At 44.7% G+C, this 26260-nt stretch overlaps 1 protein-coding gene and 1 non-coding gene across 3 annotated transcripts in view; both read left to right on the top strand.

Moving 5' to 3' along the window:
* Positions 1-25574, top strand: part of ctdsp2 (CTD small phosphatase 2) — a 72069-nt gene extending 46495 nt beyond the window's left edge. The window contains exons 2-8 of one of the 2 annotated variants that reach the window (XM_062966427.1): positions 4140-4291; positions 5830-5868; positions 15300-15401; positions 17657-17713; positions 19470-19562; positions 20687-20872; positions 21889-25574. In XM_062966427.1, the coding sequence (XP_062822497.1) occupies positions 4140-4291; positions 5830-5868; positions 15300-15401; positions 17657-17713; positions 19470-19562; positions 20687-20872; positions 21889-22014 (755 nt within the window). In that variant the 3' untranslated portion in view covers positions 22015-25574. The remainder of the gene's footprint in view (positions 1-4139; positions 4292-5829; positions 5869-15299; positions 15402-17656; positions 17714-19469; positions 19563-20686; positions 20873-21888) is intronic. The other variant, XM_062966428.1, reaches the window with a different exon arrangement.
* Positions 18184-18270, top strand: mir26-3 (microRNA mir-26-3). Its single transcript, NR_163040.1, has one exon. It is a non-coding gene; the product is annotated as a microRNA mir-26-3 (primary transcript).
* Positions 25575-26260: the final 686 nt, after the last annotated feature.

Here is a 26260-nt window from a genome sequence, read left to right as displayed (position 1 = left end):
TCTTCCGAAACACCACCAGGGTGGGGGCTTGCTCCCTGGGGAGCAAGTTCCAGAGCCGGGGGGCCACTACGGAGAAGGCCCTCTCTCTCGTCCCCACCAGCCGCGCTTGTGACGGTGGCGGGAGCGAGAGGCCTCCCCTGATGAATGAAGAGATCATGCAGGTTCATAGGGGAAGAGGCAATCACAAAGGTAGGAGGGTCCCAAACCGTTCAGGGTTTTGTAGGTGATCACCTGCACCTTGAATTGGGTCCGGAGAGTGAACGGCAGCCTACCCACCCATTTCTGTACTGAATATGCAGGGCAGTGAGTTTCAGTCTGATTGTTGCTCTTCCTTCCTTTACTAGTCATCTCGTTTAGGATTTCTAACAAGCTTGTGAGAAATAGCAGAGTTCCACCATAATCTCTCTGAGAACTCTCAGATTCAATTGTAATATTGTGGTCAGATGGAAAAATTGCTTCTGAGCGACATTGCAAAGATAAAATCTGTCTCTGCTGGGAATGCTGAGGAAGGGAAAGAGATGTCTTTGGTGGGCTCCTTGTGAAATCCTCCCATTTCCCTCAACTGGAGACCTTATTATGGTTCCTGGCTCATCTTGGTTGTTTATCTCCCTCGCTGTTCCGTCTGCAGTGAAATCGAATAGGCTGCCACGGCCACAGTCAAATGCATGTCATATCTATGCATCCCCTCCATAGTTAGCAGATCCCTGCAGGGTGTGTTTGTGTGTAACCCAATTGTAACCTTACTTTAGTGGTGGTGACAGTAACACAACAGTGCAGGATTGTGGTCTATTTGGTAAGCTTACATTGCCACCTGATGGTATATCCTCAGAACTGCAATGAGATCCACCACACACACACTCCATGCAGTATTATTTTATCAGGCTGCTGGTTTCACATTAACAACAATGTAATCGTTGTTCATAGCTGACTCGTGGAATGCTTGGGAACAACATAGTTCTGCCTTCCATAATTGCATGCCTTTATGGATAATACATGTATTAATAGAGAGAGCTGGAGCTTTCATTTTTAGACTATTGTGATTGCAAACCTACGCCCTTGTGAGCAGGTTTATTTATTTATTTATTTATTTATTTCCATCATTTATATGCCGCCCTTCTCACCCGAAGGGACTCAGGGCGGCTCACAATACAGTAGAAAAATAAAACATAGCAATTAAAACAATCAATTTAAAACAATCCAATAAATACATTTAAAACAGTATAATAAAATACTTAAGGTTGGAGGATGGAACTGGGAAAGAATGACTTTTTAAATGCTAAATATTTACTTTCTTGGAAAAGAATGTAGTCCACATGGTTGGAACTTTAATTATGTAAAGCCACTAACAAAATATAAGAATAATCCTGTATGTTACAATGAAATAATAAACAATAAACAGAGCAAACATCCCGCAACAATAAAAACTGACACAGAAAGCATGAATGGAGAGCAGGTTTTATACTCTGGCCTCACAGGGATGGAGATGCAGAGAGGAATCCCAGCCTTTGTGGTGCCATTCCTGGTTTGAAGGATTGAAGGAGTCCAGATGCTTAGAAATGGAGTTTAACAGCACCGCTCAAGATGGACTGTTTGGCTTTAAACTAGAAATTACAATTTCTATATATAAGCTGTTAAACGCTTTTGAAACTTATGTTAACTATCTCATTTGATGGATGCATAATCAGCATTGGCAGAAAAGAAAAACTGGCAGAACTGCTTAAAACCAATTCCTATCGTACTTGCAATGGATCTCACATTTGAAGCCATCTGTGCTGATACCCCTCTCTTGCCTCTTTTCTTCTCCTACCTTCTTTTTTTTAGATATTTCTCTTTGGCTCAATCGTGCAGTCAATATCTCTCTTATTGCTGTAGTCTGTATCCATTTTACATTTGTATTATCCATTTATTTTTTCCAGGTTTCTCTAAACCCAGTTTTCTCAGATGTCAGTAATCACTATTAGATATTCTCTCCTCTCATGAATAGCAAACCCTGAATAAATTGTGTCAGCTAGCAAATACTGCCCAATACACTGCATAAAATAATATCAGGTCATTTTTTCTATATTACATAGACTAAAATCACATGTCATACCGAGTCATGATGTGAGTTGAAATCAAGTCTGTTAACATGAGTATGTTTGGCAGCCACAAAATACAATCTAAAGCCTATGGTTTGTTGTTTGCTTACAAAAGCTGTATTGCTTAAACTGTATCTTGCCATGATACTTGAAGTTGTAACCATGGCTTATTTTCCCATTGTCCACCTTGAAATAAAACATCATGGAAAGAGAAGGGAAGCAACCCAGAAAGGATGAGGAGAAACCATGATTCCTTTGATTCTTTGGTGTGCAGTTTCCAGATGAAGCTACATATCAGAATTGACATGTGAATGCACTCATGGTTTTTCTCTCTACAGATGGCACAATCCAGCTTTTACTTCAACACAAGATCTTTGTGTTTGTAGCCCAGAGTACATATAGCTTTACCAACTGGTTTGTACTGGCAAAAGAGTTCAGAAAACATTAGTGACTTGTATGTGCAAATAAGGAAGAACAAAGACAGTTAAGTTGCACTCACTGAGTAAAGGGCAAGTAGAGCAAATGATCATGGGACCCTTGTTGTTTTGTGCCTTAGATGATTTCCAACTTATTATAACCCTATTGTCGAGTTTTCTTGGTAAGATTTGTTCAGAGGGGGGTTGTTCTTGCCTTCCTCCTGAGCCTGAGAGTGGGATTGCTTAAATTCACCCAGTGGATATCATGGCTGAGCAGGGATTTGAACCCTTGCCCCTTGAGTTGGAGTCGAGCCACTACACCACATTGGCTGTCCACATGTCCCCATGGATATTTAAAATATAGTAAGATATTTAGAGGGGGATCCCCCCTTTCTCCCAAACAAGCAAAGAAATGAAGTAGATTGCTGTTGTCTTCTGTGAGTAATGTTTGGAATATTTGATTTAAATCAGAGTGTGGAACAAGTGGCTATCCAGATATTTTTGGACTGTAGCTTTCATGAGACTTTGTGATTAGTAAAGGATGGATGGAAGACCGCATGTTGCCCATCCTTGTTTAAATAAACACTACACGTCTGGCCTGGGAATTTCAAAACTGGCTTCAGGCTATGGATAGCTGTTCCTAAATTGAAGCTGACAGCTCTGCAGGCAAGGGATCCTGGGGTGGTTACTAAAATAGGAGGTGAGGAACCTAGTGCTGGATGTTCAACAGGTAGCAGGTGCATTGTTGACCAGAAAGCAGCAGGTAACCCTTTTCTCTACTAGGCCTGGCCAAACCAGATGGTGCTGGCAGTGTTGTGATAATTGCTTCCTGCCAATTGTAGGGATGATATTGAATATCTTAATTCATTCAGGAAGATAATGGGCCTGGGTCCAGTAATGTCCATAGAAGCCAAAATGTTCAGTAACTGTGGATACATTTGGGGGAAAAGTGTGTGTGTGCATGTGAAACTTGGGAGGGCTACTATTTTGGATCTAATCATTGCCTTAAGAATTGCATGGTGTTCAATAAAAGTGACTTGTGTATCAGACTTCTGTGACATCATTTTTAAGGCTGCTATAACGAAACTTACACATAGAGTTCTGGAAAACTCACATGGTCATATTTAGCTACATGCCATAAAGTTCTAATTATCAGTTTGTTAAAGAGAAGTCTTATGAAATTGTGCTCTTAAGAAAATGTGATATTAGGTCTGGCATAATAAAATCACTTCTTATATGTAGCAAGTCAATATGTGGTGGCCGTAAATATAGATACATTCTCTCCTGCTTAAAACCCCTATACCAGACCAGAGGCAAAAGCAACTCATGCATAAGTAAAATAGTCAAGAGTTTGGTAGAGCAGTTGGCACACAGAAAATGGAATACGCATCTATCTGAATGGCATAGTTTCAAGAGAATGAATGTGCACATAGAGTCTTGGACGTATTGTTGTGTGCTTCCAGGGTCAGTGAAGGTGTTTGCTGCTGCTTCCAGTGGCAAGTACTACTTTCCAGCCCCTCAAGTAATCTTCACTTGAACTGCTTGTCAAGCAGACGTGGTCGTTAGACAAAACTTCTCCCCATGTCTTTGCTCTGTGCGAGTATAACCAGTCACATGGATGTTTCCCCTGTTGTTGCATTTTCAGTCTTGGTGTCCAAATCCTCCCCAAAGAAGCCTCGTGGCCGGAACATCTTCAAGGCTCTCTTCTGTTGCCTCAGAGCACAGGATGTTGGGCAGCCAGCCCTTGGCGGCGGAGAACATGGGTCACAAAAGGAGGAGACCAACACCATTGCCAAGGTAAGCGGCCGCTGATGTCGTGATCAACCAGGGAGTCATAACAGGCAGAATTAGTGGAGCCTGAGCTGCTTTCCTGCAAATTCTTTCTTTGTTCCAGCAATCCATATTTATATCCCACAGGATATAAAATATCTCCCAAGTCTAGCCACTGAATTGTCTCTCTGTGTATGAGCATCTGTATGTGTAACTTTCTCTTGCTTGTGTTTTTCCCCATCTGCATCTAACTGCCTTGATAGCAAGCAAGTAGACCCCCTGCTGATCAGTGTTCATAATAACCTTTGCTAGTCTTTTTACATCTAAATGGCTCCTTCTCGTTCAGTTAAGAATTTCCTTCAGCACAGACATACTGATTTGGATTGGAAACAACAATTTCCAGAGCTGTTTCACACATTACCGAAAAGGGCTACCATTTAGAAAGCAAGACAAAAACCACAAGTAGAGCAGTGGCTGCACATTCCTGTTGGTAGCTGGACTGGCAATCTATGACTAATTATGATGTGTTTGACTATATAGGGTGAAATGCAAGCATCTATGTTCTAGAATAAGCTTATTTTTATCCAACTATGTAAGTGGAAATAAAGCCTCCTACAGTAACTGTTAGTTTTTGTCAGCACTCGGGAAAGCTACATTTTGGACTACAATTCTGAGAATCCCTCAGTCAGCTATTAAGTATGCTGCACAGGATTTTTTTGTAGTCCAAAAAAGTAACTTTTGATTCTGTTTTTATAGTTTCTGTTTTAAGTACAGCCGGCCCTCAACTTTCATAGGGGTTAGCTATGCAGGATCCTCACAAAAGTGGAAAACCCACAGATAGACAGATAGATAGATAATATTTACCTGGGAAGCATTTTCTAGGTCCTTCAGCACAATTCTGTAGTCAATGTAGGAGGAAGTTGATGATAGATTCATGCAGGAGGCTCTAGAAATGTCAGGAGAAGCGTTCTCCCTGGGCATTTTATGGTCAACTTCCAGTGGAAATTGAGCATAGAATTACTCAAATCCACTAATTTTTAATCCACAAATGTAGAGGGATGACTGTACATATCTGAATATGATCCTTGCCTATAGAAAAAGGAAACATGTTTGAGGTTTTGTAATAAAAGTGAATCTCATTGCATGCAGAGCAATTCCCTTCACCACCGAGATTTTTCTGGTTATCGCCATATCCTTTGAATTTAGAAGCAGTCATATAGCAGGGCTCCCATAGAGATATGCATCAGGGAACCTTTTACTTTAAAAACTGGGAACAGTCCCCATTTTTCATGCAGCAATATTGTCAGCTTTTGAAGCTGTTTCACTCTGAACATTTTCCATATAGTCTGCTTGGTCATTTACTTGTTGAACTCTCACCATTCTTCCAACATTGAAGAAACCCTCAGAGCACAGAATGCATCATATGTGAAGCAGCTCTTGAAATTCACCTCATTATAATGTGCTGGTAAATGCAAAGGCTGGCTGAGATCCTCAATGGTAGCATTGTAGTCTCGCCTTCTTTCATGATACCTACACCTGTGCTCTCCTCTTTTTCCTCCTTTTAGTCTGATCTGTTGCAGTGTCTTCAGTACCAGTTTTACCAGGTATGTTTTTGCTCAAAACATCTGCGCCTCTTTTTTAATCAGGACTGTCTTTACCCTGTACATGTGTGCACATATGGTCAGAACCCAATATCCACGTGGGATATATTTCCTGGCTGGACTGTAGTTACGTGAAACCATGGATACAACAATGCTATTAAATTACTATACATTTGGTCTCAGGATACTATAGAATCGCGTTGAATGCCCTAGAGCAGAGGTGTCAGATTTGTGTCTCTCCAGATGTTTGGGCTTCCAACTCCCAGAAGACCTTGCCAGCTTGTCCAATGGCCAGGAATTCTGGGAGCTGAATGAAGTCCAAAATACCTGGAGGACCACATGGTCGACACCACTGCCCTAGAGATTCCTAGAGTTGTTTTGGAAGAATAACTCATTCCTCTAGGAATCCCCTGGAGATTTCTAGAGCAGTGGTTCTCAACCTGGGGTCCCCAGATGTTTTTGACCTACAACTCCCAGAAATCCCTGCCAGTTTATCAGCTGTTAGTATTTCTGGGAGTTGAAGGCCAAAAACATTTGGGGACCCCAGATTGAGAACCACTGTTCTAGAGGAATATGCTAAAACTCTTAACACAATTCTAAGGTAATTTCCAAGGGAAGCATACCATAGAGTCATTTGGAGGGTCTAGGGCAGGGGTCCCCAAACTTTTTTAACAGGGGGCCAGTTCACGGTCCCTCAGACCATTGGAGGGCCGGATTATAGTTTTTTTAAAAAAAAGCTATGAACAAATTCCTATGCGTACTGCACATATCTTATTTTGAAGTAAAAACAAAAACAAAAAAGGAACAAATACAGTCTCAATGTTAATAATAATAATAATAATCATCATCATCATCATCAAAATAATAAAGAGGGTTGGAAGAGACCCCTTGGGACATCTACTCCCTCCCCATTTTGCTTTTGTGCATCACATCATAATCAAAGCACCCCTGACAGATAGCCACCCAATAACAACAACAACAACAACAACAACAACAACACCATAATAAACATGGTTGGAAGAGACCCCTTGGGCCATAGAGTCCAACCCCTTTCTCCCTTTGTGAACCAAAACATAAAGCACCCCTGACCAACAACAACAACAACAACAACAATAATAATACACTAAAAATCAGGGTTGGAAGAAATTGCTAGCCTTCAAGAAAAATGAATCCATGACAGGGCTGCAAAGGAGGGAGTCTGTGTGGCAAGATAAAACGGGAGCCCTCTACCTTTTACCACAGGCATGCCTCTATTGTTGTTTCGCCTCCTCCATTGCAGGAAGGCGCATACCAGGTGAGGGAGGAGGAAAAGGAGTGTGCAAGGTGAGCGAGGAGGCAGGAAAGGCACGCATCTTTCCCTCCTCTCTCGTTCTGTGCAGGCCTTCCTCAGCGGTAGCGAGGAGGAAAGGAGGAAAGGCCCACGCCTTTTCCTCGCCCCGTGAGGCCCTTCCTCGACAGCGGGAAAGTTGCGTGCGTGACGAGGAAATGGCGTGCGCCTTTCTCACTTCTCTCACCTCACGCGCACCTTTCCCACTGCCTTCCTCGACGGCGGCAGCGGGAAAGCTGCCTGCGAGGTGAGGGAGGAAAGTCACATGCCTTTTCCTCGCCTCGTGCAGCTCTTCCTCGGCGGCAGCAGCGGGAAAGGTGAGTGCAGGGCGAGGAAAAGCCATGCACCTTTCCTCCCTCACCCTGCGCTCACCTTTCCCGCTGCCTCCCTCAGCAGCGGCAGCGGGAAAGCGCCCCACACAGCGGGGGAGGAATGCCTTTTCCTCCCCCCGTGCAGCCCTTCCTCGATGGTGGGAAAGCTGCCCCTGGGGTGAGGGAGGAAAGCCGCACACCTTTTCCTCGCCCCGTGCGGCCCTTCCTCAGCAGCAGCAGTGGGAAAAGTGCCTGTGGGGCGATGGAGATAAGAAAGGCATGTGCCTTTTCCTCCTTCTCCACACTACATGCACCTTTCTTGGCGGAGGAGGAAGGAGCCACCACCGTGGGGGCCGGATAAATGGCTCCGATGGGCCGGATGTGGCCCGCGGGCCGTACTTTGGGGACCCCTGGTCTAGGGTCATTCCCCTCTGGGCACATGTAAGTAATACCATGGATATGGGTTCTGCAGTTATAAATCTCTTACTATATGCATGCATTTATAACTAAGAATATGATCCAGTGTCTTGCATCATAATACGTGTAATCAACAATGTATACATGATCTTCTTTGGTCATGTGGGAGAGAGTGAAACTATGCCTGTGTTTTAAATATATGAACAAGAGAGGCAAATAATCATTCACTTATTAAGCAAATTTCTCTCACTGCCCTCTTGAAATGGGGTTCTCTTTTGTAGAGGGAAGGAGAGGCAGGGCAATAAAGAAGCCAGTTACAATCCAATTCATACAGAGAGTAGAATCTAGAGCAGAGCTTTCCAAACATTTCATGTTGGTGACACACTTTGTAGAAATTTATTTTTTTGTGACACAGTAATTCCATTTTACTAGCAAATCGGAGGTTAAACCAACCCCTTATAAGAAATATGGACACATAATAAAATTGTGATGAAATATATGGGGACATAGCATATCTCATGAAAAACTTTCATTTATATTTTTGAAATATATGAATTACTGATAATTTCACATACCTAGAGATTTCTCGTTACATTTGCATTACATACCTACACACTGCAGCTGACACACTAATATGTCGTGACACACAGTTTGGAAAGCTATCTGCTAAATTGTATCTGCTCCAGTCCTTTTACCATTATTGTTCCATCCTGTGAATTCCTGGGATTTGTAATAGGTGTTATGGAAATTTATAGAACTAAGATAGCTTGAAGTAAGTTTAAGAGCCCTTTTTATGATATATAACTATAGCAATATGGTTCGTAGTCACTTTCTGTGACAACATCCTGAACTCTGGGATATGCAGTTTGCTTGAAGGGACCAGCGAAGAATTCTCTGAGGATTCAAAGGCCTTTTCTGGAACTGCCAATTTCAGGATTCCATAGAGCTGTGGCAATTCTACTCACCTAATCCCTAGACTCATTAGAACATAGATATATGATGATTTAAGGAGCATTGTAATTGTGAGGTAATTTTATATTTAGACATAATTTTAATAAAACTGTTACTGGGTTATTGGACAACCAGCTGTAGGCAAAGACTTCCATGGTTGAATGTTTCCCTATTTGAAATTGGGGGGGGGGGGGATGTTGAGACATATAAAGACAACATATTCAGGAGAAGACTGTCAGCTCACCACAGCCGCTCCTGAATGAACACACGAGACTCTCTGTGTTATCACCAGAAACTTTTACTGTAGGAAACATGAACATCAAAAAAGCCAAGAATGGGAGGCTCCGGCCAACCATCCTTTATATACCCTCCCCCTCATTTGAAAAGTCTCTTCCCGCTCAGCAAAACCCCGCGCAAATTCCCCGCCAAGTCCAGCAGCCGTTTCTTCTCCGAGTCCTGAGCCGCAGGTGTCTTATCAATGTCAGTGACCCTGAAACTCAGAGCCACATCCAGGCTCTAGTAGCAGGGTTCTGACATGGCGTCCTCCTCCCCTTCGTCCTGGAAGGAAAAGATTAAACACAACTATTGTTCTCCGCTGTCCAGAGTTCCTTTATACTTTTTTAACAGGCTGCAATGGAATACCGGGTGTACCTTTCCTAGGTCCTTGGGTAGCCTCAGCTCATAGGTCACTTCGTTTATTCTTTTTGCTACCCTGAACGGCCCTATATAGCGTGGAGCCAATTTTTTAGATGGGAACCCCAATTTCAGGTTTTTTGTGCTCAGCCAAACCAGATCCCCTTCGCCCAATTTGTCCCCCTCTCGGCGCCTACGATCGGCAAAGAGCTTGTACTTCTTTTGTGTTTCCCGCAATGCCTCCACCACGGTCTGCCACCCTTGCTTAATTTTGGCCGGCCATTCCTTGTCGGTCTGGCCCTCTCCTTCCTTCCACTCGGGTAGCCTGGGGAAAGGTGCCACCTCCTGTCCGTATACTATTTCGAATGGGGCACGACCTGTGGCCGAATGTACGGCCCCGTTAAAAGCCATCTCAGCAAACGGTAGAAGGTCCGCCCAATCATCCTGTCTATAATTGGTGTACATCCTCAAGAATTGGCACAGTGTTTGTTGGGTGCGTTCGACTCCCCCGTTGGTTGCGGGATGAAAAGCCGAGCTCAGGTTCCTTTCTGCTCCTAACAGCTGTAAGAATTTTCCCCAAAATTTTGCAGTAAATTGGACTCCCCGGTCGCTAATTATTTTGTCGGGACACCCATGTAGGCGATATACATGCTTCACATACAAATCAGCAAGTTTTTCAGCTGAGGGGAGTTTCGGCAGGGCCACAAAGTGTGCCTGTTTTGAGAATAGGTCCAATATTGTCCAAATGTATCTGTGGCCTCTGCTGGGGGGTAGTTCGCCTACAAAATCCATGGCCACGCATTCCCATGGCCTCATGGGCTCCACCACCTTCTGCAATAGCCCCTGGGGCTTCCCCGGTGGTGTTTTTCCCTCTGCACATAATTCACACTGCGTGACGTACCCCCTGGCGTCTTTCCTCATTCCGGGCCACCAGCATTGTTTGGCCAACAGTTTAATAGTCCTGGTGGGGCCTAGATGACCCGCACCCTTGTTATCGTGGCACTTCCTTAACATTTCTCGTCTTAAACATTCAGGAATATACAATTTCTTATTTACAAACACCAAATCCCCACACAATTCTCCCTTTTCCTTGTTAGTTTGTAACCATTTGTCCATTCCATACGCTCGCTTCAACTCTTCCTCCCATATTTCTCCTCCCCCCGTGGAAATGGCAGTACGTTTGTTTTCTTTGGCCGCTTGTGCTCGAGTTAGTACTGCCAGGCCCCACTGCTTATCTAGGAACAGGCTCCCTTCAGATTCCTGAATTCCTCCCCCGTGCTGAGGCATCCGAGAGAGAGCGTCAGCGAGTATGTTATGTTTCCCCTGGAAGAATCTGAGTCTGAAATCAAAACGGCTGAAATATTGGGCCCATCTAATTTGCTTCGCTGATAGTTTACGAGGGGATCTTAGATACTGTAAATTTCTATGATCAGTCCACACCTCAAACGGTGTTCCACTTCCTTCCAGAAAGTGTCTCCAGCACTCTAGTGCTTTTAGAATCGCTAAGGCTTCTCTCTCCCAAATCGGCCAGTTTTTTTCTGTATCGCTAAACTTTTTTGACAGATAGCCACATGGCTTCAGGTTCCCCCCCTCGTCTTTCTGCAGCAGAACTGCCCCATATGCCCGGTCTGACGCATCGCAATGTAGTACAAAGGCCTTAGACATATCAGGGTGCTGTAGGACAGGTTCCTCAGTAAAACGCTTTTTAAGGGCTTCGAAAGCTTCCTGGCATTCTATTGTCCATGTCAGTTTGGCCCCTGGGGCCTTCACTTTGGCTGTTTCTCCCCTGCCTTTAGTTTTTAACAAATCCGTTAATGGCAAAGTGAGGCGCGCAAAGTCCTTGATAAATGTTCTATAGAAGTTTGCGAACCCTAGGAAGGATTGCAGCTGCTTCCGTGTTTTGGGGGCTTCCCACCCCCTCACGTCTTCCACCTTCGCAGGGTCCATCGCCACTCCCTGGGAGGAAATCCTATACCCCAGAAAGTCTATCTGGTCTTTATTGAACTCGCACTTGGCAAGCTTCGCATACAGTTTCGCTTCCCTCAATTTTTGTAGGACTTCCCTGACTAGTTCTACGTGTTGTTCCTTAGTTCGAGACATTATCAATATGTCATCTAAAAAAATAAAGACTCCCTTGTACAACAATGGATGCAATACTTCGTTGATTAATTGCATGAACGCGGCCCCTCCCCCGCACAAACCGAAGGGGAGCACACGATAATTGAATAATCCGAATGCGCAGGAGAAGGCCGTCTTCCACCTGTCCTCTGGTTTGATCTGCAATTTATGGTAGGCCTCAATTAAGTCCAATTTAGTGAATATCTGTCCTTCCGATAACTGGGCGATCAAGTCCTTCACTAAGGGTAGGGGGTATTTATTTACAGTACTGATTGCATTTAGGCCCCTGTAGTCAATGCAGAGCCTCAGCGTTTGGTCCTTTTTCCGCCTGAACAACACAGGCGCCCCTAGAGGGGAATTTGAAGGCTCTATGAAACCCCTCGCTAGGTTTTTATCAATGTATTTTCTCAGTTCCTCTTCCCTAGCTGACATCGGGTATATTTTTGCCTTGGGAAGCTCTGCTCCTGGGACTAGCTCTATTTTCACTTCAACTCTCCGCTTCGGTGGGAAATTGTCTGCTTCCTTCTCATCAAACACGTCCACAAAATCCCGATACTCTGGGGGTAATTTATCTGCCAGTTCTGCTATTCTGATAGAGTCTTCCTCCCCCCTTTTCCCTGGCTCCCTCTCAACTTCCTGGCTCCCTTCTTCCAAATTCATCCTGAAGATCATGCTCTTATCCTCCCAGTTGATTTGCGGGTTGGCCTGCCCCAGCCACGGCATGCCTAGTATAACATTATAGCTGGCTATTTGTGATATCACAAATGACACCTTTCCTTCCCAACTCCCTATCTTACACTTTACATCTTCGGCACTGTACTTAGCTAACGATCCCGATGCTGTGGATCCGTCCAACTGCGAAAAAGCTATTGGGGATTCTAGGTTCGTTCTTTCGCATCCCAATCCCTCGGCTAATTCAGGGGAGATGATGTTCCTGGAACATCCACAATCCACAAATGCTTTGCAGGTTGCTTGTTTGCTGCCATTTTCAAGCTGAATGGGGACCACTATCATAGCTTTGTCCTGACTTACCAACCCCCCCGAGTGGTGCCTCATCGGTGGTTCTTCCTCGGCGCGTTTTCCTGCCACGGCTCTGGGTTTGGGCTGGCCTCCGCCTTCCCCTTTTCTCTGCCAGCACTCGGCAGCCCTGTGGCCCAACCGGCCGCACACGAAGCAGCCACTCCTGCTGGCGCTCACGTTCCCTGTCGGCTCCGTTCTCCTCCCGGCTGGGGTTGATCCCTCCTTCCGGCTCCCCTCTTTCATCTGCGGCCGCTGCTGTAGCCCTCCTCGGTGCCTCCTCGCCTGGGCCAGCGATGTCTCGACGCGCCCCGCCAGCTGAATCCATCCGCGCAGTGTGTCAGGCTCATCACGATGCACCGCCCAGGAGAGGATCTCCCGCCTGAGACCCTCTTTGAAGAGTTCTATCTTTGTTACTGCAGACCATTCCGGCACCTTTTCGGCGAGGCATTGGAACTCCTCCGCATACTCAGATACCGACCTCTGCCCCTGGGAGACGGTCTTCAACTTCTCCCTCGCCCGGATCTGCTCCAGTGGATCTCGGAAACGGGTCTCCAGGGCCCCCATAAAGCGTCGGAGTGACCCCAGACATGGGTCGCGCCGCGCGTGCAGCTGAACGTACCAGCTGGCCGCTCCCCTCTTCAACACTGCACCAATGGCCCGTATCCGGCTGGATTCCGTTCTAAAAGTGTGAGCATTGTCCTCCATATAGCCCCTCACCGTGGTCAGGAAAAAATCCAGTTCAGAGGACTCTCCCCCAAACTCGATCCTTAGTTCCTCTCGTCTCGGTAGGGGTCCCTGTGGTGGCAATCCCCAATTCTCCGCCCGTCGCAAGCCCCCTTGCGGACCAGTGGGCCCCGCTGCTGCTTCTCTTGGCCCTGTGCCACGCCCGGCATTCGCCAGGGGCACCAGGGTCTCAGCTGGGAGCGTAGCTGGGATTCTCGGAGGTTTTTCCCCTTCGTCGTCACTCTCCTCCACCCGCGTCAGGCTTGTTTGGGTCTTGGGCCGGGCGCCGGGCTCCTTTCGCATTTCCCTTCCCTTCGGTGCTGGGAGGTCTGCAAAGCCCTGGCTGCTTCCCACGCTCACGTCCCACATTGAGCCAGCCCGAAGTTCCCTTCCTCTCTCTGGCTCCGCCAAAAACGCCAGGCGCTCCATCGCCCTCGACATCACTGCCAGGGTGGTCTCCATCGCCGACATCCTCTCCTCCAGAAACACCATCCTTTGTGGGCCTGGGGAAGGTGAACCTTCCTCTCCTCCGGTGCTGTCTCCCCGCACCACTCCACGCCTCTGGGTTACCCCATTTGGCTGGGCATAAGCGGTGGATGACGCCAGGGCCGCCAGCTGGTGGAACTCAGCGTCCGGCTCGGGAGTGGCCCTTTCCGACCTTCCTCCTCCTGCGCCCAAGAGCTCTTCATCCTCCACTTGCATGTTACACCTCACCGCTACAGCGGGATGGTGTCCTTTTTCTTGGCTTAGTGTCAGCTCACCACAGCCGCTCCTGAATGAACACACGAGACTCTCTGTGTTATCACCAGAAACTTTTACTGTAGGAAACATGAACATCAAAAAAGCCAAGAATGGGAGGCTCCGGCCAACCATCCTTTATATACCCTCCCCCTCATTTGAAAAGTCTCTTCCCGCTCAGCAAAACCCCGCGCAAATTCCCCGCCAAGTCCAGCAGCCGTTTCTTCTCCGAGTCCTGAGCCGCAGGTGTCTTATCAATGTCAGTGACCCTGAAACTCAGAGCCACATCCAGGCTCTAGTAGCAGGGTTCTGACAAAGACTCTATTTCAAATTGCCTTGTTGTCTGATTTTCTATATGAAAGGAAGTCCTTTCCTGCAGTCACATCCCAGGAGAAGCATTAGTTATATTGTATTGTGACCATTCTACATTGGGAAACTGTGGACATACAGCAAATTATTATGTGATCTAGACCACGGCTTCTTAAACTGTGGGTCCTGATGTGAATTGGGGCCATTTTAGCTGCATGTTGGGGTCACAAAAATTTGGCAACAGTAAACAGCGTTCTTAATACCACCCATTTACAGAAATCTGTTGGCAATGTTTACAGTGGACTTAGCAGAAGATGCTTCAGGTGTACTTTATCAAAAGGGAAATAAGCCTTAGTGAAGCTTGCAAATGCTGATTTATTATAAGTAAATGTTTGATTTTTAGACCTATTTTAGAAATAATGCTTCAGTTTTCCTATTTTTCATATATATCTGTTATCCTGCCTTTCCACCGTAATATGCTCGAAGCAGTGAATAGCAAGGGTAATAATACAAGAGAATAAAGTAAAATTAAATACCACAGTGATAAAATGCACAGTTCTAAAAGAACATAGGCATGTAATTCCATAGAAACAATCCACTACATTGCAGTGTATTTATAAATGCGCTTATGAATTGTTTATCCTGTGGGGATTACTGAGAAGGGGACAGAACAGCTTTTTCTCTGTGTAGTAGTTTTCCCCTCTCTTGTCCTTTTCTACACAAAAGATGGACAAGCTGTTAAAACTAAGCCCATTTCAGATGGTTGGATGTTAATATTTCCCTAATTCTTGACGCTTGTTAAATATACCTCTGGCAACATGGTGCACAGTGGTGTGCTGTACCAAAATTTGCAATAGTAGTAAAAGCTTTCCCTCCTCTTCTCCTAGATTCCTGGGACGTGCCTTCTCCCTGACGTGACTCAACAAGACCAGGGCCGGATCTGCGTGGTGATCGATCTGGATGAGACCTTAGTACATAGCTCCTTCAAGGTGAAGCTCTTGCTCTCCTCAGAGGGGGAATGATGGGAAGGGACAGTGATATAGTAATACAGGGAAGTGATGTTTGTCTTTGTATGCCTTCAAGTCATTCCTGACTAATGGCAACCTTGAGGGGGACCTATCATGGGGGCTTCTTAGCAGAATTTGTTCAAACGGGTTTTTCCTTTGCCTTCTTATGAGGTGGAGAGCGTGTACCTTTTTACAGGATCATCCACTGGGTTTCCATGGCTGAATGGGGATTCAAACCCTGGCCTCCAGAGTCATAATTTAACTCTGAAACCATTATGCCATGTTCCCAAAATGAAGGTATTGACTCCAAATTAAAATGAAGATATTGCTTCTCCATATGAAATTTTCCTTCAGTTCTTCCATTTCTAGCTTTGCAGAGAGTGAGATGCTGAAATCATTCCAATAACCTTATATTTGCTGTGTTTATTTATTTACCTTATTTATATCCCGCCTTTCTCTACCCCAAGGGAGACTCAAGGCGGCTTACAAATGGCACTTATACAGTGCCTTAGGCATAACATAAACTAGAAATAAAATAAAATTAAAAATGGATATATACAGAAAAGCATAATTAAAATACTTCCCTTGATAACTTTGCCTGCCTATTTTCTTTGGGTGCCTAAACTCTTCTAAATGGCCAGCTTTTTTTTCGTGTCAGGAGTGACTTGAGAAACTGGAAGTCACTTCTGGAGTGAGCGAATTGGCTGCTTGCAAGGACGTTGCCCAGGGGATGCCCGGATATTTGATGTTTTACCATCCTGTGGGATGCTTCTCTCATGTCCCCACATGGGAAGCTAAACCTGACAGATGGGAGCTCACCCCACTCCCCAGATTCAAACAGCAGTCCTGCCCGCACAAGGGTTTAACCCATTGTGCCACTGGGGACTCCAGCTAACATTTTAAGTTAACTATATGGCTAGAGGTTTGGAGTCTGAAGGAATATTTCATTGGTTGCAGCAGATTTTTCCTTGGGAGAAGCGACATCCTCATTTTGGCCCCTTTGCAGCCACAGGGGCAAGGGATATGCTGGCAGTTGGAAAAGAGAAGGAAAAGTGAAAGGATGAGAGAGTGGGACTCTGCTTCACAGGGATGGTCTAGTTTTATGGAACAAACTTTCCACAACATTGGACTAAATCGAAATGATAGTCCCAGCTAGAGGCCTACTGAATTGATGGGAACTCAGTAAACCTGCATTTATAGATGTTCGATTGAGGCAGTGAGCCTCCTTTTGAGTGGGTCTAACAATAGAATCAGACATTTGATTCCACTTTTTGTGACAGTTCTGTCTGTTCTTGTCTCCAGTGTGCTTCTCAACTTAATGGAGGCATCTTTCAGCTAAATGGGATAATGTTTGGTGATTCCCCTTCACAGGATTAAATTCTGTTTTATGTTTGGAAGGGAGTATCTCCCAGATCAACTTTGGGAGGATTCGGGAATAAAGGAGAAATAATTAAAAACCACCCAATCCACTGATGGATGTTTTCCATTAGTAGCATTATACTGTTTGGAAATCTGGAGCATTCAGTGTTATAAAATCTTGTGAGGTAGCAGGAAAATACCAGCTTCTTTGGAGGCTAGGTCTGCACCCTCTGTATTTTAGCGAAGATACAAAAAGGGGAGAGGATTGGGAAAGGGTTTGTTTGATGCAGAGCATCTTCAGAGCTTAGCATGTAAATCTCCCAGAAAGCAGTAAAAGTTCTGTGCGTGATGGCTACATAAAGGCTGGAGTTGAGTGAGTTGGGGAGAAGAACCTAAGAACACCATTCTTCTCTGAACCCTAAATTTTCTCATCTCAAAGGAGCTTGAGTGAACTGTGTGTACTGGATCTAGCACAAAATGATGGTCTTTGAATAATCTACTCCCACTAATTGGATACATTCTCTCCAGTTCTACCTCACCCAGGGATAAAAATATCATCTGTGGGTCTATGTAGTCCCCATCTCTGGGCTACCTACTGCTTCTGGGAATTGACAAGGATCCCTGTTTATTCGTGACATCTTTCAATTCTATTTTCACATCTGATTTTCTATGTTTGGAAGATGGCTTTGAGCCCTTTTCTCTCCATCAAACCTTTTCACAGAGATTGCGCCATATAATGTAAGTTTAAGAAAAAACAATAAGTTAGGAAAGCAGATTTCCAGTGATGTACAGAGATTGAGGTGGACACAGAGGCAAGGGGGAGTACTGCATAGCAAAGGCATCCAAAATTAACATATTCTTTTTAAACCATTGTTCAGCCTATCAACAATGCCGACTTCATAGTGCCTGTTGAAATAGAGGGAACGACCCATCAGGTAAGCTCACTGTGTGGGAGTTGTGGCTGGCCTTTTTGCTTCCTTGCCAAGTATCTGTTCTGGAAATACAGTAGAGTCTCACTTATCCAAGACTCGCTTATCCAAGGTTCTGGATTATCCAATGCATTTTTGTAGTCAATGTTTTCAATATATCGTGATATTTTGGTGCTAAATTCGTAAATACAGTAATTACAACATAACATTACTGCGTATTGAACTACTTTTTCTGTCAATTTGTTGTATAACATGATGTTTTGGTGCTTAATTTGTAAAATCATAACCTAATTTGATGTTTAATAGGCTTTTCCTTAATCCCGCCTTATTATCCAAGATATTCGCTTATCCAAGGTTCTGCTGGCCCATTTAGCTTGGATAAGTGAGACTCTACTGTAGTTGACAAATCTGTTTGGTTAGCAGGAAGATCTCTCTCATTCAGGTGCTGCAAAGAAGATGCAGAAGGCTATTGCGTGAAGGCTTCAGCCTGGTTCAAGTAATCCAGGATAGGCTGTTACCAGGCAGTACGGCCTATTCTTGATTACTTGTTTCAGGAGGCGGCCCCTTGTCACATTGATACCAGAGGAAATTACTTGGACTGACTGTTCTGCTTCAGGGAGAAGAAATGTATCCAAGTGTTGGATGCCAAGAGAACCCTGAGGAATGTTGAAGAGCACTCAGTTGGCGTTGCACTGTTCACTGCAATGCCTGTGCCAGCTATTAACACACAGTTCTGGAATTACTTTCATTAAAATGAACAATGATTAACTGAGCCATACAAATGAGTAATTATTTCCTTGCCAATCAGCATAGGAGGCGTTCTTTTATTTGGACCTGAAGTTTTTCACTTCACTCAGGTTAGAAGACTGGTGGCCATGTTGAGAGCGTCTTTTAAAAGCCAGAGCAGGAGGAGTTAGGTTGTTTTCTACTATAATGAACAGAATGAATGCTAATACTGAAAGAGAGCAGGAAACTGGTGGAACTTTCCCCACAAAGTCTTGAAGCCAAACAGATAATTTTAACGTGAAGCCAGAAAAGGATGAAATCTTAATAGGGCCAAAAACTCAAAGACCCAATCATGTTCTCCCTTTTGACCCTTTAGGGGAGCCTACTTTGCAGATAATACATAACAGATTATGAAATAAAAGTCCAGTGGTATCACATTTACTTCTGCATACTGTAGCAATTCCCAAAATGATTGAACTGTTGTGATGTTCCTTAGCATTTGACTGGAATTATATGTTACATTCATAAATACAGGGCTCCAACTTTTGAAGTTTTCCCATTACCCTCTTTTTATGTTCTCCAACAAACCTAGATCATGATGGCTGGAGAACCAGTGGTTCTCCAGATGTGGCTTAGCTACAGCTCCCATCATATCTGACAATTGGCTATGCTGGGTGTGGCTAACGGGAACTGGAATCCAGAAAAATTTGGCGGGAGAGCACAAACTCCTTAGCTCTGCTGCAATCCAAAGTTTTCTGAACAGCAATACCAATGTGTGCTGCCCCCTGCCTACCCCAGTCTCACCAAAGGATGAAGGAAACAGCCTGATTTTGGCAGTGTTGGAGAAAAGCAATAGGCTGAAAAGGAATTATGCTTTGCTTACTCACCCACTGCTTCTCCTATACCAGTGTGCAGTACAGTTGGATGCTTTAGCAAATGTGACTACACATTTGTATTTCTTTAGTTTTAGATTCTGTGAATTTGGTTATAAGTTTTCCTGTCATGCCATTCCCTGACTTCTGACGCTAACCCCTAGGTCTATGTGCTGAAGAGGCCATTTGTCGATGAGTTCCTGAGGCGGATGGGGGAGCTGTTTGAGTGCGTGCTCTTCACTGCCAGTTTGGCTAAGGTGAGAGGAGGAATATGAATGTCTGGTTGGGAGGATGTCTTGTTGCTTCCAGCTACTTAGAAGGGCAGGCTGTAGTTCCAGGCTTACATGTTGACAGCTTTTGCCCTAGCTATACTGTACAGGACATTTACTAGACCTTCAGGCCTGTGTATTCATGATTACAAATAAAAGAAAACTCTACACCAAGATGTAATAACTATTGTACAAAATTGGCCTTTTTACTCACACTTGCTTGTCTTGACCAATTTATTTGCTTTTTCCTACCTATATGGATGGATGAGGCATTATACCAACAATTGAAATTTCCCATAAATGACCAGTGAACATCCTTTCACTTCTGAAATTCTTTTCATGCCATGAGAAGACAACTTACTCAGGGCGGGAAGCTACCTTGATCCCTCTCCTCAATCAGCTGTGGGCTGTAACCTCACTGTAGCAACAGTGGTGATGGCTGAAATTTCCATGTGGCCACTAAGATTGTTGCTGCAGTTGCCATAAAAAATTGGCGGTAATTCTGGCAGCTGTCTTAGAATCTAGGACAGAGGTTCTCAACCTGTGGGTCCCCAGATGTTTTAGCTTTCAACTCCTAGAAATCTTAACTGCTGGTAAACTGGCTGGGATTTCTGGGAGTTGTAGGCCAAAAAACCTGGGGACCCACAGGTTGAGAACCACTGATGTAGGAGATCCCATTTCCCACATCACAGAGCTATATTGCTCCCCCAACATATTATCTTACTGACTAGCCCCCCTGCCTGAATCTCCTTCCCTTTTAAATGGAAATGATAAAAAACACTAGATTTAAGACTGCTGCTACATTTCAGTTTCTGATTCTTCTTAGGTGGTGGCAATGGGGACATGATGCCTATGGGACATAGTGCTTCCCATCCCTAGTATAAGGGCATCATTTAATATATATTTCTTCTCTCCAAATTCATAAAGATTTGTGACTTGCGATGCTTTTGAAAATCCATGCCAGGTATCAGCTCCTACATTCACATGATCTGATTACAAATAGATAAATTTAGCAGACTCCTGCCCTTTTGATTTCTCTGTTATTTTTTTATCTGTATGCTGACATCTATTTATAACAGCTAATATAAATGTGAATACATTATTTTGTCCAGTACGCTGATCCAGTAACTGACCTGTTGGACAAGTGTGGAGTCTTCCGAACCCGCCTCTTCCGGGAGTCATGCGTGTTTCACCAGGGCTGTTACGTTAAGGACCTCAGCCGTTTGGGTCGTGATCTACGCAAAACCCTCATTCTGGACAATTCTCCTGCCTCCTACATCTTCCATCCAGAGAATGCGGTGAGCAAAGCTGTGATTTTTTACATGTGGGATTTGGGGGTCGGTTGACTGAGATATTATTACCGAATCGGGAAAGACCCCCTCAGGCAAGAGGCTGATTCCTTCCAAAATGAACAAAGCCATTGTGAAACAGTGCCTCAAATCCCATCTCATCTAGAAACCTCTGGAGCTAGGAGAACGCCACATGCTTTAGAACATTGCCCCAAAATGGAGTGTTAGAGGCTGACCAATAATTATCCAGAATACTGGGATACAGAATGGTGGAATATTTCATTAGTTACTATTGCACTTTTGCTACTAGTAACACAAAAGTGTTAATGTGTTGTCGAAGGCTTTCATGGCCAGAGGTCACAACTTCTGAGGATGCCTGCCATAGATGTGAGCAAAACGTCAGGAGATAATGCTTCTGGAACATGGCCATACAGCCTGGAAAACTCACAGCAACCCCCAAAAGTGATACTTTTTGTACTCCTAGGGCGAGAAAGAGGAATTTTCTGTCTTTGATACCAAAATAAAGTGAATGGTATAAGGTAGAATGTATTGAGGGAGAAGGACATCAAAAAGCGTTGAGCCAACGTGAAGACAACGAATGAAAACAGGAGGAAGCAGACGGCAATCTTTATGGCAGCGAAGCGGAAGTCAATTGTGTGTGTGTGTTTTTTTTAATTTTTACCTGTATACTTTTCTTTCTTCTTCATTTTTCTTTTTTGTTTTTTTTCTTTGTTTTTCTTTTCTATTCTTTCTTTTTTGCTTACTAATATTTATATAAACCCACCATTCCATCCCTTACCCCCCTCACTCCCCCCCTCTTTTCAGTTCACCCGAATTTTATTGTATATGATTGAAACTTAATAAAAATTTATTTAAAAAAAAAAGCGTTGAGCCAGCCCCTGCTACATCGAAAAATCTTAGGTGGTTCTGTGTTTCCCAAAGTGGTTCTCCCACTTCCTGCCTGTGTTCTGTCTCCTTTCCTATTCTCCAGGCTGATCTTGTTTGTCTTTCTCTCTCCGCTGCAGGTGCCAGTCCAGTCTTGGTTTGACGACATGGCGGACACTGAGCTGCTGAACTTGATCCCGATCTTTGAGGAGCTGAGTGAGGCAGAGGACGTTTATACCAGCCTCGGTCAACTGAGGGCGCCTTAAAGCCCTCCTAGCACTATGCCCAAAGGGGAACTTTTTCACTCAGTGCCTTCAGTATTGGCCAGGAGGAAGGGAGGGGAACTGCACATGCGTTACTCATGACCCTCCCACAGGGCAGATGCAAGCACTTTGAGGGCAATAACCTGCCTTGGCCACCCATTAGGTTGCGCCAGAGCAGCTTCCAACCAGGGTATGGCCAGAAGCCGGAGCCTCTGGCCTTTCCACCCAAATGCAGGGACATCCAAGATCGACACCCCCTCCCCATTAGGGCTCATATCTATGCACTGCAGGAACTTAGGCAGCATCAAAAGGGACAGTGCCATTTCTTCCCCTCGTCACACCACGAGGGCTCAACATTGTCTCAGCCCCGCTGCAAGATGATGATTCTCTGTGGATGTTCTCCATGCAGCTCAGACAGCCTTCCCCCTTGGCAACCTAAAACAATGCCAAATGTGTTGTTTGGCATTTATTTTCTTTTTAAAAGGTATTTTCCTCTTTCTACCCCTATTTTTGGATGTTTCTGAGAGCGCAGCTTTATCTAGTCCTGGGCAATACAGCCCTGGGGCCAAGGAGAGGCTTCCATGGTGGGAACCTCCCCTGATATCTCAAATATTCCCCTCTGTCCTATCCAGGCAGAATTTGCATGGGATAAACTTTTCCTTGCCTTTTGTATCTGACTGGAAAGAAAAGATGGCGGAGGGAGACTTTAGCTCAGCAGCTTTATGCAGCTTCCTTTGTCCTGCTCATGCAACACTTCTCCTTGAAAGAAACCAAGCCTGTGCATTCAGGGGGCTTGGTCTCTAATTTTCCTGGGCTTACAAGAAGCCATGTTTTATACCTTGCCTTGTGTCTGAATTATGCCCACAAGGTGAAAGATAAGACCCAGAGGAAGACAAGACCTCTCAACCCCCCCTCTAATATTAGTAGCATAGCATAGTTAAGGATTAAGATTAAAATAGTTAACCTACCTGGTTCCCTCATACTCCATAAGGGTTTAAAAATGGCATTATAGATAATCACATGATCCTGAATTCAGGCCTAACATTGTTTGGGGAGGGGGCAGAACTAAATAGAACTAGTTTAAAGCAACATTTCTTGCCTTAGACATTTGCCTTGTTATTGCACACTCTCTGCCCTCACTGAGAGCGTCTGCTAGCCAGAAGGGTAGGAGGACATGACTTTTGCCCGCTAGTGTCTTACCTCCCTTGATGGTGGCCAGGCAACCAAGAAACCACCCAAGCAACTCAGGACTCATTTTAGGGCCCATCATTGAAAACTTGAAAACCTAGCTCTTTGGGTGGCCTCAGGGAATCATGGACTAGCATACTAGAAGCCGGGGCAGCAAGTAGAGAGGGGCACATTTGTTTCACACATGCGCACAGTCTGTTTGCTCCATGCTGTATTTTCGGGGAAGGAAGGAGAACTGTCATTCCTGCCAAGTGACTGTGCCTCTTTCTTGTTCAGCTCTCTCTGGGTTGGGCCTCTGTTTAGCAGTGTGGCCAACCCACTTCTTTCACTACACGCTCCCTCAGCCTTGCAGGTGGTGCCAGTCAGCTCTCAGAAACCAAATGTATACAGGGGTTTTTGTAACTATTTATATACACAGGGAGCTGCCTGCTAGAGTCACCTGTTCTCCCTTTTCCCTTCCTCCATGGCATGGTACACTTCCCTTCAAGTCATGTCTTCACATGCTGTGAATAGGTGCTTTCAAAGTGCCATGGGGTGGGAGACAACCAAATGTTTCAACTGACAGCCAGCTTGCTTTTCTCCCTTTCCCTCCTGTAAGCAATATACTGCAAGTGACTTCATGTGTAGCTGATGTGTGGTGGGAGAGGTGCAGAGATCCTTCAGGGCTCTTGTGTTTTCTGTCTGTTCATTTATGTAGTTCTGGTGCTGCCTCACACTTTGATCTGAGTGCTGGGTTGAGGGTTATCTTAACCCAGCACTCAGATCAAAGTGTGGAAGCTCAAAAGGACCAAAGCTTCAAAGACTTGATGTCAGCTTGAGTGAGCAGGCAAATCGTTGCTTCCCCCCCCCCCTTTTTTTTTAAGTGTGTGAATTGGCTAATACTTGACCTGCAAGTATGAGTATGTATGTGCCTGCAGTCGAGGCCTCATCTTTGTGGACTATTTGTGTTTGAGAGATGTCACCTTCTCTCATTTCTCTCCCTCTTCTTTGTATAAGACCCTGCCCTCTCTTTGCCTGAGTTGCTAATGGCCCATCTCTCCATTGGCAAGGATATGTTGGGAACAGGTTGCCAACTTGTCAGAGGAGAGGGATTCCCTTTTCTCCCCATATTGTTCAGTCTGCCCTTTTTGCAGCCACAGCCTTAAACGATTCAAGGTTAATGAATGCTGGAAAGAACAAAAGCTCTTTGTCACTCCTTCCTGGTTGAATCTTTGCTCTCAGCTTCTATCTTTGCCCTTTATCAGCTGGGAAGAAATGACACATATGCACCAAACATCCTGCATGCATCTATCCTGGCCCTATCTTCAGACATAAAGGTAGCTCTTGACAACTCCACTTGATTGAAAACACCCCTGGCAATGACACTCCTTTTTTATTCATGTAAGCAAACAAATGGTGCTCTACACTTAATTCAGAATTGCTTGTTTCTTATTACCCCAAAGATTGGGCTGTGATGAGATTGAGATTACTAGTTCCCCCACAAAATACATGGCAGGACCTGTATGGGACTTCCTTCCTCTGAAGGAGACCAGCCAGTGAGCAACTAGAATACTCCCCCAGTTTGATGAAATATATATGAAAGTGATGTTTACTAGATGGATCTTGTCAAATAATGAGTGGAAGTTGGAAGGAAGAGGGGAATTAGTTGCTTACATGGAGGTACTTGCCCTATTCCCACTCTGAGGGTAAGACCAATGTAGCCTTCAATAGCCATATTGTTGCCTGGGCTCAAATTGCCAATGTTGGGATTGTGCCTTGATCAAACCCAGCTGGCGATGAGGGTCAAATGCCAACCAAGAAGTGGTTCTAGCACTTAATTGGGCTGTGCCTTTCCCTACCTATATCATCCATGGATGCCACCACACAAAGAGACATTTGCTGTACTTCTTGAATTCAGTTGTGTTTGGGAGTTCCTGTTTCATATGGGGAATGGTAGCTGGTGCTTTTGAGTTAGGGCCCTGAACGCTCCCTTTTTCTCCCCACCTCAACAAAGTGTAACAAACAAACATCAATTGCGTTGTCGAAGGCTTTCATGGCCAGAATCACAGGGTTGTTGTATGTCTTTCGGGCTGTGTGGCCATGTTCCAGAACCTCACATGTATCCATACCTCACAACCTCTGAGGATGCCTGCCATAGATGTGGGCGAAACGTCAGGAGAGAATGCTTCTGGAACATGGCCACACAGCCCGAAAGACATACAACAACCCCAAACATCAATTGCCTTTGTCACATGTCCTCACTTGCTGTTGTTTGATTTTTGTTTTAATTGAGGAAAAAAATCCCAAAACTTGAAGCCGGCCTTGTTGCCGTTTCGATCTCTTTCTATTTTTGAAATCTTTGTATTAACTGCAATTAAAAACATTTTTTAAAGAGAGGAATTGCGCTGTTTATCTTTTCCCTCACCCCGTCAGTCTTGGGACAGAAGGAGAAAAAGTCTTTTGTCTCTGAGAAGTTCATTTATGAGGACAAAACTCTGAAAGAAGCACCACTGAAATATCCCATAATCTGGGAAGGTTTGGAAAAGACTGCATCACCAAGTTTACCATGTGAATCCGTCGTCATGCGAAGAGCAACACAATTGTGATATGTGTTGTCGAAGGCTTTCATGGCCAGAATCACTGGGTTGTTGTGCATTTTCCAGACTGTATGGCATTGTTCCAGAAGCATTCTCTCCTGACGTTTCGCCCACATCTATGGCAGGCATCACAACCTCTGAGAATGCCTGCCATAGATGTAAGCGAAACATCAGGAGATAATGCTTCTGGAACATGACCATACAGCCTGGAAAATGCATAAAAACATAATAGTGATATTTATTCAAAAGGATCAGCTTGAATCGTGAGCTGCTAGTTATGAAATATTACATGCTTGGAAAGCTAAAATTTGCAAGCAATTTTAGAAATCAGTGGTATTGACTAAAGAGCATGGACTTTATTGATGCTTTCATTACACTTCTCAATTCTCCTCAAATGCTCATGAAGCTACATTAAGCTTCCCTGTCCTATTGGACTGCTGCCCCCAATAACTACCACCTACATAGCCAATAATGTAGTCTAACAT

Source organism: Anolis carolinensis, unplaced genomic scaffold (genome assembly GCF_035594765.1).
Source record: "Anolis carolinensis isolate JA03-04 unplaced genomic scaffold, rAnoCar3.1.pri scaffold_20, whole genome shotgun sequence".
In the NCBI taxonomy this organism is placed as follows: Eukaryota; Metazoa; Chordata; class Lepidosauria; order Squamata; family Dactyloidae; genus Anolis; species Anolis carolinensis.
This window is presented reverse-complemented; position numbering and strand designations above follow the sequence as displayed.